The sequence below is a fragment of the Gossypium hirsutum genome, unplaced genomic scaffold (genome assembly GCF_007990345.1).
Source record: "Gossypium hirsutum isolate 1008001.06 unplaced genomic scaffold, Gossypium_hirsutum_v2.1 scaffold_464, whole genome shotgun sequence".
Classification (NCBI taxonomy): domain Eukaryota; kingdom Viridiplantae; phylum Streptophyta; class Magnoliopsida; order Malvales; family Malvaceae; genus Gossypium; species Gossypium hirsutum.
Window position 1 is genome coordinate 1 of NW_024403042.1, and position 15,237 is coordinate 15,237.

Consider the following 15,237-nt stretch of genomic DNA (forward strand, 5'->3'; position numbering starts at 1 on the left):
GATATTCGAAAAAAACGATTGCTTAATTACAGTATTGATTTCGGAATTTGTATATTTTGTGGTAACTGCGTTGAGTATTGTCCAACAAATTGTTTATCAATGACTGAAGAATATGAACTTTCTACTTACGACCGTCACGAATTGAATTATAATCAAATTGCTTTGGGCCGTTTACCAATGTCAGTAATTGACGATTATACAATTCGAACAGTTTTGAATTCAATTCAAAGAAAAACTCAGTAAGTAAACCTCCTGTTCTATTAAAGTAAAGAGAAATTTCCCATTCATTCTTTTAAGGTTCCGTTTTGGTTTAAGTTAAAAGACTGTTTGGTTTGAATTAAAAAAAGAATGAGGCCTTTGGTCAATAAATAAAAATTCAATTACAAATTAACAGGTTGATAAGAATTTCGGATTCCTTTTTATTGAAAATTAAAATATATTAATATATTCGTAATTATTTCGAAATATATAGTTTCAAAAAACAAAATACCCTTTTCTTTTGAACAAAAAAGAATCAAAAACGAAACTATCCAATAATTGTGCTTAGAGCAATTCACGCCTAATAGATTAGGATTTTATTCAATTAGGAACGTATCATAAAAAAAAATTCCTGGTCGGGTCAATAAGATCATGAAAAGCATTTCGATTTATTTATCTCTTATTTTACACAGAATGGATTTGCCTGGACCAATACACGATTTTCTTTTAGTTTTTCTGGGATCGGGTCTTATATTAGGAGGCCTGGGAGTGGTATTACTTACCAATCCAATTTATTCTGCCTTTTCATTGGGATTGGTTCTTGTTTGTATATCCTTATTTTATATTCTCTCAAATTCTCATTTTGTAGCTGCTGCCCAGCTCCTTATTTATGTGGGAGCCATAAATGTTTTAATCCTATTTGCTGTGATGTTCATGAATGGTTCAGAATATTATAAAGATTTTAATCTGTGGACCATTGGGAATGGCCTTACTTCGTTGGTTTGTACAAGTATTCTTGTTTCGCTAATTACTACTATATTAGATACATCATGGTACGGGATTATTTGGACTACAAGATCAAATCAAATTATAGAACAAGATTTGATAAGTAATAGTCAACAAATTGGAATTCATTTAGCAACCGATTTTTTTCTTCCATTTGAATTCATTTCAATAATTCTTTTAGTTGCTTTGATAGGTGCAATTGCTGTGGCTCGTCAGTAATAAATCTTTCTAACTAGAAATAGCAAGCAATCAAAATGAAACCTTTTTCTGTTTTTTCTGTCTTATCGCATCCATTTTCTTTGAATTCTATTTGAATATTGCTCGTGTATAAAATAGAAATTCGTTGATTCGATATATTTCCAATAGATTCTTTTTTTTTGTTATACTCTAGTCAATCAAATCTGTTGAATTATTGTTCATATTAATAATGAATCGAAATTGATAAGGAGTTGGTCAATGATGCTCGAACATATACTTGTTTTGAGTGCCTATTTATTTTCTATCGGTATTTATGGATTGATCACGAGTCGAAATATGGTTAGGGCCCTTATGTGTCTTGAACTTATACTGAATGCGGTTAATATAAATTTTGTAACATTTTCTGATTTTTTTGATAGTCGGCAATTAAAGGGAAATATTTTCTCAATTTTTGTTATAGCTATTGCAGCCGCTGAAGCAGCTATTGGATCAGCTATTGTGTCCTCGATTTATCGTAACAGAAAATCAACGCGTATCAATCAATCAACTTTGTTGAATAAGTAATATTAATAATATTAAATTATAAGATTCACCAATTTGAATTAGCATGTACAATATGTTGGAATCTACATCATGTTTTCGAAAACGTAAGAAATCAAAGTATCTTGGTCCTTTCTTATGAGTTGATCCCGAAGGAAATTGATTAGAAAATTTCTGGTAAATCGTTGATTCATCTGGTGTTTAACTATATTTATTTACAAGTTTACTAGATTGAAATTTTATGATGTTCAAAAATTTATAGATCCCATGTCACATTCAGTAAAAATTTATGATACATGTATTGGGTGTACTCAATGTGTCCGAGCCTGCCCCACCGATGTGTTAGAAATGATACCTTGGGATGGATGTAAAGCTAAGCAAATTGCTTCCGCTCCAAGAACAGAAGATTGTGTTGGTTGTAAGAGATGTGAATCCGCTTGTCCAACGGATTTCTTGAGCGTTCGAGTTTATTTATGGCATGAAACAACTCGAAGTATGGGTCTAGCTTATTGATACGGTCCAGAAAACCCTAGTTGAATACATTTTGAATCCATTTGATTTTTTTACTGAAAAAACCCGTGCTCAAAAAGGTTTTTTTGAGCACGGGTTTTTCTGGTCCAAGTGTATCTTGTCTTTACCACGAATTATTTTCCTTGGTTAACAATAATTGTATTTTTACCAATATCTGCAGGTTCTTTACTTTTCTTTCTTCCTCATAAAGGAAATAAGCTAATTAAGTGGTATACAATATGTATATGCATTCTCGAACTCCTTCTAACAACCTATGCATTTTGTTATCATTTCCGATTGGACGATCCATTAATCCAGCTGGCGGAAGATTATAAATGGATAAATTTTTTTGATTTTTACTGGAGATTGGGAATAGATGGACTTTCTATAGGGCCCATTTTACTGACAGGATTTATCACCACTTTAGCGACTTTGGCGGCTTGGCCAGTTACTCGAGATTCGCGATTATTTCATTTCCTGATGCTAGCAATGTACAGTGGTCAAATAGGATCATTTTCTTCTCGAGACCTTTTACTTTTTTTCATCATGTGGGAGTTCGAATTAATTCCCGTTTATCTACTTCTATCCATGTGGGGGGGAAAGAAACGTCTGTACTCGGCTACAAAATTTATTTTGTACACCGCAGGGGGTTCCGTTTTTCTATTAATAGGAGTTTTGGGTCTCGGTTTATACGGTTCTAATGAACCAACATTAAATTTTGAAACATTAGCTAATCAATCATATCCTGTCGCACTGGAAATAATATTCTATATTGGATTTCTTATTGCTTTTGCTGTCAAATCGCCGATTATACCCTTACATACGTGGTTACCGGATACCCACGGGGAGGCCCATTACAGTACTTGTATGCTTCTAGCCGGAATTTTATTAAAAATGGGAGCATATGGATTAGTTCGGATCAATATGGAATTATTACCCCATGCGCATTCCATATTTTCTCCCTGGTTGATAATAGTGGGTACAATGCAAATAATTTATGCAGCTTCAACATCTCTTGGTCAACGGAATTTAAAAAAAAGAATAGCCTATTCCTCCGTATCTCATATGGGTTTCATAATTATAGGAATTGGTTCGATAACTGATACGGGACTCAACGGAGCTATTTTACAAATAATATCTCATGGCTTTATCGGTGCTGCACTTTTTTTCTTGGCAGGAACGAGTTATGATAGAATGCGTCTTGTTTATCTCGACGAAATGGGCGGAATGGCCGTTTCGATTCCCAAAATATTTACGATGTTCAGTATCTTATCCATGGCTTCTCTTGCATTACCGGGCATGAGTGGTTTTGTTGCAGAATTGATAGTCTTTTTTGGAATAATTACCAGCCAAAAATATTTTTTAATGCCAAAAATACTAATTACTTTCGTAATGGCAATTGGAATGATATTAACTCCTATTTATTCATTATCTATGTCACGTCAAATGTTCTATGGATACAAGCTATTTAATGCTCCAAGTTCTTATTTTTTTGATTCTGGACCACGAGAGTTATTTGTTTCGATCTCTATCTTTCTACCAGTAATAGGTATTGGTATTTATCCGGATTTCGTTCTCTCATTATCAGGTGAGAAAGTCGAAACTATTCTATATAATTATTTTTATAGATAGTTTTCATGAATAAAAAAAAATCAAATCCTATGGTTTTTAAAATTGGTCGTTGTACAATGAAAAAGAAAAAAAAGAAGTCTTTTTTCTTCTCTTAAGTTTAAGTTAAGTAAAAAAGGTAAAAGCATTAAATTGAATTTTAATCAGACATCTTTGGCTTTTGTTAGAACCTTTTGAATCGCTCCACTACTTGATTCAAAAGGTTCTTGACAGCTTACAATAAGTTTTCTTATACTTATATATAATATATACGCCGTCCTGTGTTAGTATTTGTTAGGCCTAGCCTCTTTATTCAATTCAATTAGATGTTAATTTAATGTAAATGAACCATAACTATGTAAACCTATTCCTAATAGATTGACCCCAAAATAGCATATCCAAATTATAAGAAATCCCATAGAAGCCACAAGTGCGGAATTTACACCTTCCAAATTTGTATTTGTTCGGGTATGGAAATAAATCGCGAATACGGTCCAAGTAATAAACGCCCAAGTTTCCTTGGGGTCCCAATTCCAATATGATCCCCACGCCTCATTAGCCCATACGGCTCCCGAAAGAATTCCTATGGTTAAAAAGATAAACCCGAGACTAATAATACGATAACTCCAACGATCCAATTGTTGAGTCAATTGATATCTGTAATAATTTTTAGAAGAAAGAAAATAAGTGTTTAGTAAAACATTGCTTCTTTCATTCATGTATTGGATTTTCCCAAACGAAAATGAAAAATTATTGTTTTCACCAATAATCTTTATGGCCTTTCGAAATGTAATGACTAGAAGAGCTACTGATAATAATGATCCACATAAAAGAGCTGCATAGCCTAATACCATCATACTTACGTGCATCATTAACCACTGGGATTGGAGAGCAGGTGCTAATATTGCAGATTGATGCATTTTGGTTAAAAGACCCGAAGTGGCAAAGCCTTGGGTAAAAATAGCACTTGGTGCGGTTATTGCACTTAAATTATTTTTGCGCTTTTTAAATTTTAAATAGGAAACCATATGAATAAGGGAGAAACCCCATGAAAGAAAGATTAATGATTCATATAAATCACTTAATGGGAAATGTCCTGAATAAATCCAACGAGTGACTAATAATCCTGTTATACAGAAAAAGGTGACTATCATGCCCTTTTCTGATGAATCATATAGTCCTACGACTTCATCTACTAATAAGAATAAGGTTAAAAAATGAATTGTAATTACAATTGAAACGACTGAAAAAGATATATGAGTTAATATATGCTCTAAAGTTGAAAAAATCATAAAAATTATGAAAAAAGCCTGGGTTTCAAGATTTTATGGAATGGAAATCAGGAATGAAATTCATTTTCATTATAGGACTTATTCTATCTCTTTTAGAAGATACTATGCCGCCACTCGGACTCGAACCGAGATGCTCTAGCACTGCTTCCTAAGAGCAGCGTGTCTACCGATTTCACCATAGCGGCTTGCTCGAAATCATAATAACCCATTTTTTAGTCAATCGTCGAGATTGAAGGTGAAGGGGTCAATTCAATGTAAAATGTCAAATTTGTTAGGAAGCATTTAATTTTTTATTGATAAATAACAACTCGTTGAAATAGCAATTTGAAGGTTCAAAAGGAATCTTTAGTATTTATTGTATCATTTTATTTATTTAATTATCCTTTCTATTTAATTAGGTCGTCAATAGAGATTTTTGTGTTTTCCTAAAAGAGAACTCCTTTATTGGAACTAAACTAACTAGTTGTAACTTCAATTCATAGATAAAATTCAACAAAACAAAAAAGGGTTCTTTATCATTTTCATTTTTTAATGATTCATTTCTCATTCTTTTGTATGATTTTTATGAATCTATAAAAAACTATAAAAAAATGCTTATTAATTGACTGAATAAATGAATGAAAAAATATGATTTTTAGAGATCACAATTTCAGCACCACACCCAACGATTTCAAAAGATTTATGTAATTTTTGTATTAATCGTTAGCATTTTGCGTTTGTTTTAAGGATTTATCAAACCAACTAGATATTGGGTTGTACCCGTTACGTTATATGAAAAGCGTTTCGATTCCTGTCATAATTGTACCATACTTCAAAAAAGTATTTCGAATTCTAAAAATATGTCTTGATTTATTTTATTACATTTTCTTATACAAACATAGGATTTCTTTAGATCACTTCAAATTGATACATTATTTGTATATCCACTAAATTAGAAAAGGGGTTTTCTCCATTGGGTTGAAAACAGGGGAAGGAGATATAGTAATTCAGAGAAATAATGATTCATAAAGTTACAAAATTGAAACTTAATGGGTTAGTTTCGACAATCCAGTTAAAGCTCTTATATATATGTGCTCCGCGATCCGCTATAGTATAAATAGAAAAAAAAATTCTTATTCTATTATATTCTATTATTTAATTATTTATTATTATAAATTGAATATTATAAAAATAACAAATTATTATAACACTAACATAACAAATACAAATGGGCGATGGGGAAAATAAGAATCCTCCCCCCGGAAATGAAAAAAAAGATATTCAAAAATTCAAAAAAGTAAAACCTTTGTATCCTATTCGAGTTAAACCAATTCAGATTACTCCAAATTTATTTGGCGTACAAAAAAACTTTTTGAATTCCCCGTAGAAAGAGATTTGGCTAATGAAAAAGCTTTCAAGGCCGCCCAATATCCTTTCTTTTTCCAAACATTTTTTCGAATACGCTTTTTTGATGTAGAAGTACGTTTTTTTGGAACTGCCATTCAAAAAAAAGTTATTCAGTGCTATAGTTGGATGTCAAAGACATCTATTTTTAAAACAAAACGATCGGTCTTTTGATGTCATTATTTATCTATTCCTATAGATTTTATAAATTATATTATAATTATATATATACTACAATACAAATTGCATAAAAAATGAATAGAGATGGGAAAATCGCATAAAATGCTTCTATTCTAGAACAAAAAAACAATATAACCCCTTTTTTATTTATATTCCATACACTATCCAGAAAAAAAAAAGAAGAATTTGTATTTAATTTATTGGTACCTTTCTTTTTTATATCTCCATTCAAATCTATAGGATAGAATAGGATCTATATCTATTATGATATATAAATCGAATTGATGAAATCAAAAAAACGCAAAAAAAGTCTTTCTTTTTCTATCTACGCCCAGTTTTTTGTTGTCTTACATTTATAATTTATACATCTCCATTTATACATGAAAACTACATCAAAATAAAAAGTGTAAAACCCATTTTATCTACCTATGCAAACTTGAATTTGATTTTTTCCATAAATTGGTCAAGCTCGAAGAGAGGGTATGCCTAATTTTCATTTTCAACCAAATTCGAATGAGACTCGTAGTTAATCTGTTAAAGGATACATAATTTTGAAAAAAAAAGAATATTTTATTATATTAATAGTCATTTTTCTTTTAATTATATGTAAATATAAAGAAAATATCGGATAGTTAATACAATTTTTGAGTCAATTAAAAAAAAAGCCCGAAGGTCTGAGGAGAAGAAAAAGTAATTATTTTCCTAGCATTTGGCTTTCTTTATTTTCGAAAGGTGGGGAGTTTGGTAAAATGATTTCCGGAAAAGGGAAGCAACTTTCCATTCACCTAATCAACACGACAACAAATTTGAAATTATTTTTTGTGAAGACATTTTAGTTCAATCAAACAATTTTATTTTACGAATATTTATCTACAAGCAATTAATTTACCTACTAATCATCAAAGAGCTGAAAGAACTGAAACAATCTTTGGAAAAAGGATCAACCGTTCATTAATTTAGAAAACAAAGAGATAAAAAGAAGAGAAAATCACTGGTTTAACAGATGATACTCTGATTTTTCTGCATCTGATGATTCCATCTAAGATTCGGTCAACGCTTGCCCAATAAGCCTTCCTCCATTTCTCATTCACCAAATAAACAACCCCGAAAAGTCCCCAGAAACCAACTACATAGCCTGTGTTAAATTTCAAGAATATTGAATAAAACTTCATCTATCATTTCTTCTTGTATATTATCTCATGCAAAGTACGTATGTATATATACAGTAAGTCAACAGCAGTTACAACTGCCCTTACCTAACTAACTGTTAACAACTAACCAACACTTCTTTATCTCCTAATATTCCTCATACTCATCCATTCCCTGACTAACTAAAATCCCCCTAGTTTGTGTTAACCACTCGAAGTAAATCCCGAAACCGGTTAAACCCTGAGGCTGACAAAGGCTTTGTTAGTATGTCTGCTAGCTGATGGGTCCTTGGGACATGACCAACTTGAACAACTCCAGCAGCCACCTTTTCTCTAACAAAGAAAATGTCTAGCTCCACATGCTTGAACTTGGAGTGCATGACTGGATTTCCTGCAACTGCTATTGCTGCTGAACTATCACACCAAATTAGTGCCTTTGGTAAGCTTGGAACACGCAATTCAGTCAGTAGGGATTGTATCCACGTCATTTCAGCGATGACATGTGCAACACTCCTGTATTCCGCCTCTGCTGTGGAACGAGACACAACGTGTTGCTTTTTCGAGCTCCATGAGACCGGATTTCCTCCAAGGAAGATACAATACCCCGAAGTGGACCTTCGATCGTCAACGTCTGATCCCCAACTCGCATCCGAATAACCTTCAAGAAGGAATTTGGAAGCTCGAGTAAACTGTAATCCGTAATTCATTGTTCCTTGTAAATACCGTAGTATCCTCTTGACTGCTTTGAGGTGACCGGTTAGTGGTTTGTGCATGAATTGGCACACCTTGTTGACTGAATAGGCGATGTCAGGCCTGGTGATCACGATATATTGTAAGGCTCCTACGATGCTTCGATACTGATGTTCATCTTCAAGGGGGCTTCCTTCCTCAGCAGTAAGACGATTATTTGCAACCATTGGTGTTGGGAGAGCATTGGATCTGTCCATAGCTACTTTTTGGAGCAAGTCTCTAATGTATTTAGTTTGAGACAAAACTATCCCATTCGACGTGTGCTTGACTTCAATACCAAGGAAATAGCTCAACTGGCCAAGGTCCTTCAATGCAAACTGACCATCAAGTGTCTTGACAAACTTATCAATTTCCTGTGAGTCACTGCCTGTAACGATGATGTCATCGACATACACTAAAACGTACAACAATGCATCCTCACGATGTCGAATGAAGAGCGAGTTATCCGCTTTGGAAGTGTCGAACCCCATGGTCACCAAAAAATCCCTTAGTTTTTGAAACCAGGCTCGTGGAGCCTGTTTGAGACCATAGAGAGCCTTATTTAACTTGCAGACCAGAGGCTCTCCATGTAAGCCATACTGTTCAAAACCTGGTGGCTGTGACATATAGATCTCCTCGCTCAAGTCTCCATTAAGAAAGGCATTGTTTATGTCAACTTGTCGAAGAGACCACTGGTGAGAGACGGCCAGGGCGAGGACGACTCTAATTGTGGTGGGTTTGACGACGGGACTGAAAGTGTCTTGAAAGTCAACACCGGCTTCTTGGAGGTACCCTTTGACCACGAGTCTGCCCTTGTATCTAGCAACAGACCCATCTGCATGCCTCTTAATACGGAAGAGCCATTTACATCCAACGGCTCGTCGACCTTCAGGTAAACCAACTAGCTCCCAGGTGTGATTGGAAATCAAGGCATTGTACTCTTTCTCGGCTGCCGTAGTCCAAGCTGGACTCTGAAACGCCTCATGAATGGTGGTAGGTTCAACTTCATCTACGACTGAAGCCAGCACTTTAGGTCGAAAATCCCATTTTTCGAACGTGTCTGCATGGGGTGATGATTGACTCGGGTAGGTAGTGATGGAGATAGGTCAGAGTTATCAGGTGGACCATTTGTGTCTGTAGGATTGGGTTGAGACTGGCCAGGAGAGATGCCTATGGTAGACGGGCTAGCTGATGCCCGCGTCATAGCAGGAACATGCGAACCACCAGCTGAAACTATTGGGAGAACAGACCGATGAGGCACCGTCCGCGAACTTTTTGATACTGCCTTAGTTTGGAACCCATCTTTGAAAGGGAATTTTTCCTCGTCAAAAATTACATGTCGAGACACAAACATGCTGCCATCTTCTGCGAGACATCGATAGCCCTTGGTATTAGGAACACTCCCAAGGAATACACATTGTTGAGACCGAAAACTCAGCTTGTGAGGCTGAAAAGGCCTGAGATTTGGGAAGCACGCACACCCAAAGACCCTTAAAAGCTCATAGCTCGGTTTGACTTTGTGGAGAACCTCATAGGGACTAGTTTGTCCGAGGACCGGAGTTGGTAGTCGATTGGTTAGGTGAACAGCATGCATAACAGCATAAAACCAAAACTTCAACGGTAAACTTGCATGAGCTAAGAGAGACAAAGCCATATCAATAAGCTGTCGATGTTTTCTCTCAGCAACCCCATTTTGCTCCGAAGTGTAGGGGCACACAATCCTGTGTTGGACACCAAGAGAGGACAACTCACGAGCTAGTACTCGATACTCACCACCACCATCAGTTTGTAGCATTTTAATAGACCTATCAAATTGCACTTTAACCAGCTGATAGAAATCTCTAAAACACCGAGCCACTTCCGATTTGTTTTGAAGAAAATAGACCCAGGTAAATCTGCTATGTATGTCCACAAATGAAACGTAAAAACGAAAGCCATTGGAAGGTAACCATGCAGGGCCCCATACATCAGATACAACGAGTTCAAAAGGAGAGGAATACATTGTTTTAGATGCTGTAAACGGAAGTTTGTGAGCTTTACCTAGTTGGCAAGCTGTACACATATGTTGAACACAGTTCTTTTTAACTGGAATATTACAAGTTTTTAAAACTCGTTTAAGAACCTCAGTACACGGGTGACCTAATCTGTCATGCCACAACGAAGAAGGTGCACACTGAACAGAATTGGCAGTATTCAATATAGTTGAATTTGACTCTGGAGATTTAGCACCTGAAGTTGACACAGGCTTTGCGAACCGAAACTTGTAAAGGCCATCATGCATGCGGCCCTCGAGAAGCGTCTTCCCTGTCTGAACATCCTTCACAAAACATAGAACAGGGTGAAATTCAAAATAAACATTGTTATCTCTAGCAAATTGACCCACAGACATTAGATTTTTGCACACTGCAGGGACATGCAGTACGTTCTGAAGCTTTAGGAGTCGGGTTCCAGTTGAAAGAACAGTTGAACCAACATGAGCAATAGGCACCGAATCACCATTACCCATGGTGACACAACTCTTACCTGTATATGAAGAGGGAGCCGCAAGATTAGACACCTCTGGTGTTATATGGTTCGTCGCTCCAGAATCGGGGTACTAGATAGAACTACTTTGTGAAGATGGATGAGGAGGACAAGAACCAGAGGAAGGCTGAGGATTTGTGTGACAGCAGTGAGACATCGCTTGACATGTTGGAGCAGCTGGCACACAACTGGAAGCGTGCAACTGATGACAATTAAATTGAATCGTACCAGCTCCTGCATTCCCAGAGAACGACTCATCAAATCTATGGTAACATGTTTGAACCATGTGGCCTATCTTCCCACACAACTGGCATTGCGGCCTCGAACGTGACCATCCTCGTCCATTTCCCCAAAACGACCACGAGACCACCCACGGCCCTGTCCTCTATCATTCTGCTTGGAGTCTTGAGAATACTTAGCAGAGTCTGCTGATTGTTTACCCGTATCATCGCTATTTCGCTGATGAGTTGCCAAATTTGCTTGACATGGGGTGTCTTTTAACAGCTCTAACTGACGTGCTTCACAGTCAAGTAACAATTCACTCAACAAATCAAGAGATAACGGAGTTGCAGTAGCTAGAACTCTAATGGAATCAAATTCAACAGAAAGTCCAGCCAATATAACGCTCACTTGTTCCTGTTCGGATATAAAGCTCCCAGCCGCAGTCAAATCATCACTGAGTTGCTTAACTTTCGACATATACTCTTTAACAGAAAGATTGGACTTCTTGAGAGAGTATAAAGCATGCCGCATGCTCAAGATTTTTATGTTTGATTTAGCACTAAATTTCCTTTCAATGGCATTCCACAGATCACAACTAGTTTTTGCCGTTGTAAGATGAGCCAAAATATCATCCGTAATAGTAGATAAAAGCCAAGAGGCAAGAAATTTATCTTGCTTTTGATGAACGATGAAATCTTGATTCGCAATTTGTTGACCATCAGGACCATCAATAAACTGAGGAGGGGAGGAAGTGGTACCTAGTACATATCCTTCAAGTCCATACCCTTCAAGAATCAGCAAGAGTTGATGTTTCCACAAAAGGTAGTTGTGTGACGCAAGCTTTATTGTATCATGCTTGGAGAAATAGTGCACTTTAGTCGAGCCTTGAGCACCATTACCTTGTGAGTGTTTAGCTTCTCTAGTGTTGGACGAGTGACGGGGAGTATCACCTGCTGCATCAGTGGCCATGAGGCACCCTTTTTTTTTTCTTTCAGAAAATCAGCAAGATTAACTGGCTCTTGATACCATGTTAAATTTCAAGAATATTGAATAAAACTTCATCTATCATTTCTTCTTGTATATTATCTCATGCAAAGTACGTATGTATATATACAGTAAGTCAACAGCAGTTACAACTGCCCTTACCTAACTAACTGTTAACAACTAACCAACACTTCTTTATCTCCTAATAGCCTGCAAATGCCAGTGCGAGCACCATTTTCCACTCCCCAGATTGTTCTTCGCTATGCTCAGACTCAGATGATTCTGGCGTTGGGAAATCTTCTCTGTCGCAGTGGATACCATCGGGAGCTCCACACAAGAATTTGTTGCCAATGTATGCTAACCCATCTCTGCTCAACGTATCAAAGTGTGGGCTTGTCGGGATTTCGCCACTCAGATTGTTGTGTGCCAAGTTTAAAGTTGAGAGTGGATCCAACAAAGCCAATGATACGGGGATCTCTCCGCTTAGATTATTGTAACTCAGGTCGAGAGATTCCAAAAGACTTATGTTTCCAATGGCGGTTGGGATGTTACCAGAGAGACGATTATGGGAGAGATTGAGTGCATAAAGCCCTTGCAGATGGCCTAATTCCGATGGAAGATTTCCAGAAAGATTGTTGCATGAAAGATCCAGTTCATTATTATACGTTCCAACCATATCAAGTTGCATTGACAATCCCTTAGCGACCAGGTTCACTTGAACACCAATGTACAGTTGTGAGATGATAAACCCAAGAAGATTCTTATCCTTTGGCCTGTTTATGATTGTCTTTAAACCAGATAGCTTTTCAGGGATTGGACCAGACAGTTGATTATTAGAAAAGCCAATGAATTGCAGATTTTCTAATGCATTTATCTCTTCCGGAATTGAACCATTGAACGAGTTGAATTCCAACAAAAGAATTCGGAGGTCCTTGAGGTCTCCAATGAATTCAGGGATCTTTCCACTGAGTTTGTTGTTTCCCATATCGATAACCGATATTCTCTCAAGTCTATGAACAACAGCAGGGAATGGACCATCAAAATGATTGCCACTAATATTTAAAAAGCTCAATCTTTTGGCACCTTGCAGTTCCTCTGGAATACCACCGGTAAGATTGTTCGAGCCGAGGTTTAGATACACTAAAGAGCTGCAATTTCCGAAGCTGGTCGGAATGGTTCCGAACAAGTTGTTGCTGGAAAGATCTAGCAGCATAAGCTCACAGTTTTCTTGACATAAAGAGAATGGGACCCGACCAAAAAGTTTATTATCAGAGAGTGCCAAGTACCTAATGTTGCCTAGTCCAACATCTGCAGGAACGTTGCCTGTGAAATTGTTCGCTGATAAATCCAAAGCTTGAATATTCTCGAGCTGCTGAGGGATCAATCCGTGAAGCAGATTGTTTCTTAATTTAAGTGTTGTCTGCATGAAAAATGACTTTAGCTTAATGCTAGGTGGGATGACACCTTGGAGCCTGTTGAAAGAAAGATCTAAGTAGCCTAAATTGGGAAGATTGAACAGCCAAGAAGGAATTGTCCCTGATAGGCTGTTATTGGACAAACTTAAAAATACTAGTTTGGTCAGGTTTGATATAAAATCTGGGATTTTGCCTCCTATGTTACATGAATCAAGGGACAACAACTGTGGTTGAAACCTTGGTGGAAATGGTTGTTGGTCTAGTTTCACAGTTAGCCCACTAAATCCCAGAATTAAGAGATATGGAGCTGAGTTTCTGAAAAAAGATGACAATGAAGGGATTGATCCATTCATCTTGTTGGAACTAACCTCAAGGTAGCTGAGCTCATTGAGCTGGCCTATGCAATTTGGAATGTTTCCGGTAAAAGAGTTGCCTGCTAACAATAGACACCTGAGAGAGGAGATACTACAAATTGTGTCCGGGATCAATCCATGAAAAGAGTTCTGAAGCAAAGATAGAAGTTGCAGGCTTTTTAAATTGGATATTGATGGTGAAATCTCACCGCTTATGTTGTTCATATCTAGACGCAATTTTTCCAACCTTGAAAGGTTCATCATGGAGGCAGGTATCCGTCCTTGAATCAAACTGCTGTATGCTATGAAATCAACTAATGAGGTGATGTTGGCGATGGAGGGTGGGATGGATCCAGTGACATGAGTAGATGAATTGTCGATTGATTATAAACGAGGCCATGGGACTGCAAACATTGAATGGAGATCAACCATAACATCAGAGTTGTTTCCCACATAAAGTGTCTTTACTTGAGGAAGGTAAGGGATATGACCTTGTAGGTTCGATCTGGTGAGGTCTAGGACTGAGAGGGAGGTGAGATTGGCCAACTTACTCGGGATTTTCGACGCCAAGAAGTTGTAGTCCATGTACAATTCAGATAATTTAGTGAGGTTGAGAAGTTGTTCAACTGGAACCTCCCCAGAAATCCTACAATTAGACAGCTTAAGCAACCTCAGCCTGGAAAGAGTCGATACCGATTTAGCCCACAGGTTTGATCGAGATGCTTTGTATAAATCCACACCACACAGTTTTAGTTTTCTGAGATTATTCAACCTTTGCAACCAACTCAAATTTGGTGCATACAAATTGCCTCGATTCATGTATGAGTATTGAGAACCTTCATGAATTGTCGAGGTAGATGACAAGGTATAGTAAATTGATGAGTAGTCGACAATGCTCGAAGAGCAAGAAAGATCAAGTTCCATCAGGGAAGTAAGGTTGGAAAACTGGGTTGTAATGGAACCATTGAACATAACATTCGATAGATTGAGATACGTGAGTCCAGTGAGATTTGAGAATCCTAAAGGAACCTTTGAGAAACTGAAGTTGTTGAAACTGAGGTCAAGGTATCTGAGATGAGTAAGGGAGAACAAAGAAGGGGGGATGGTTCCAGTAAGAGCAGTAGATGGGACATCAGACGTTGAAACAAGTTGGGAATTCATGTCCAGA

At 36.9% G+C, this 15,237-nt stretch overlaps 1 protein-coding gene across 3 annotated transcripts; it reads right to left on the bottom strand.

The window, feature by feature from the left end:
* Window positions 1–7,525: 7,525 nt before the first annotated feature.
* On the bottom strand, window positions 7,526–14,333 carry LOC107952032 (LRR receptor-like serine/threonine-protein kinase RGI5). 3 transcript variants are annotated; one of them, XM_016887272.2, is made up of 3 exons: window positions 14,085–14,333; window positions 12,512–13,721; window positions 7,526–7,830 (listed from the first exon to the last, which is right to left on the bottom strand). In XM_016887272.2, the coding sequence occupies exons 1-3, from the start codon at window positions 14,331–14,333 to the stop codon at window positions 7,652–7,654; spliced, it is 1,638 nt and encodes a 545-aa protein (XP_016742761.1). In that variant the 3' UTR covers window positions 7,526–7,651. The 3 variants fall into 3 exon arrangements, 2 of the variants coding, with proteins under 2 accessions (XP_016742761.1, XP_016742760.1); XM_016887271.2 differs by having other exon boundaries at window positions 12,512–14,333; XR_005924512.1 differs by lacking the exon at window positions 7,526–7,830 and adding an exon at window positions 10,510–10,889 and having other exon boundaries at window positions 11,096–14,333.
* Between the last annotated feature and the right edge of the window lie 904 nt (window positions 14,334–15,237).

Excerpts from the sequence above, each read along its gene's own strand:
- LOC107952032 (XM_016887271.2), bottom strand. The coding sequence starts at position 14,333 with ATGATGAACCTTTCAAGGTTGGAAAAATTGCGTCTAGATATGAACAAC. Across the intron at positions 7,831-12,511 it reads GCTCGCACTGGCATTTGCAG|GCTATGTAGTTGGTTTCTGG; the intron begins GCTATTAGGAGA and ends AATTTAACACAG.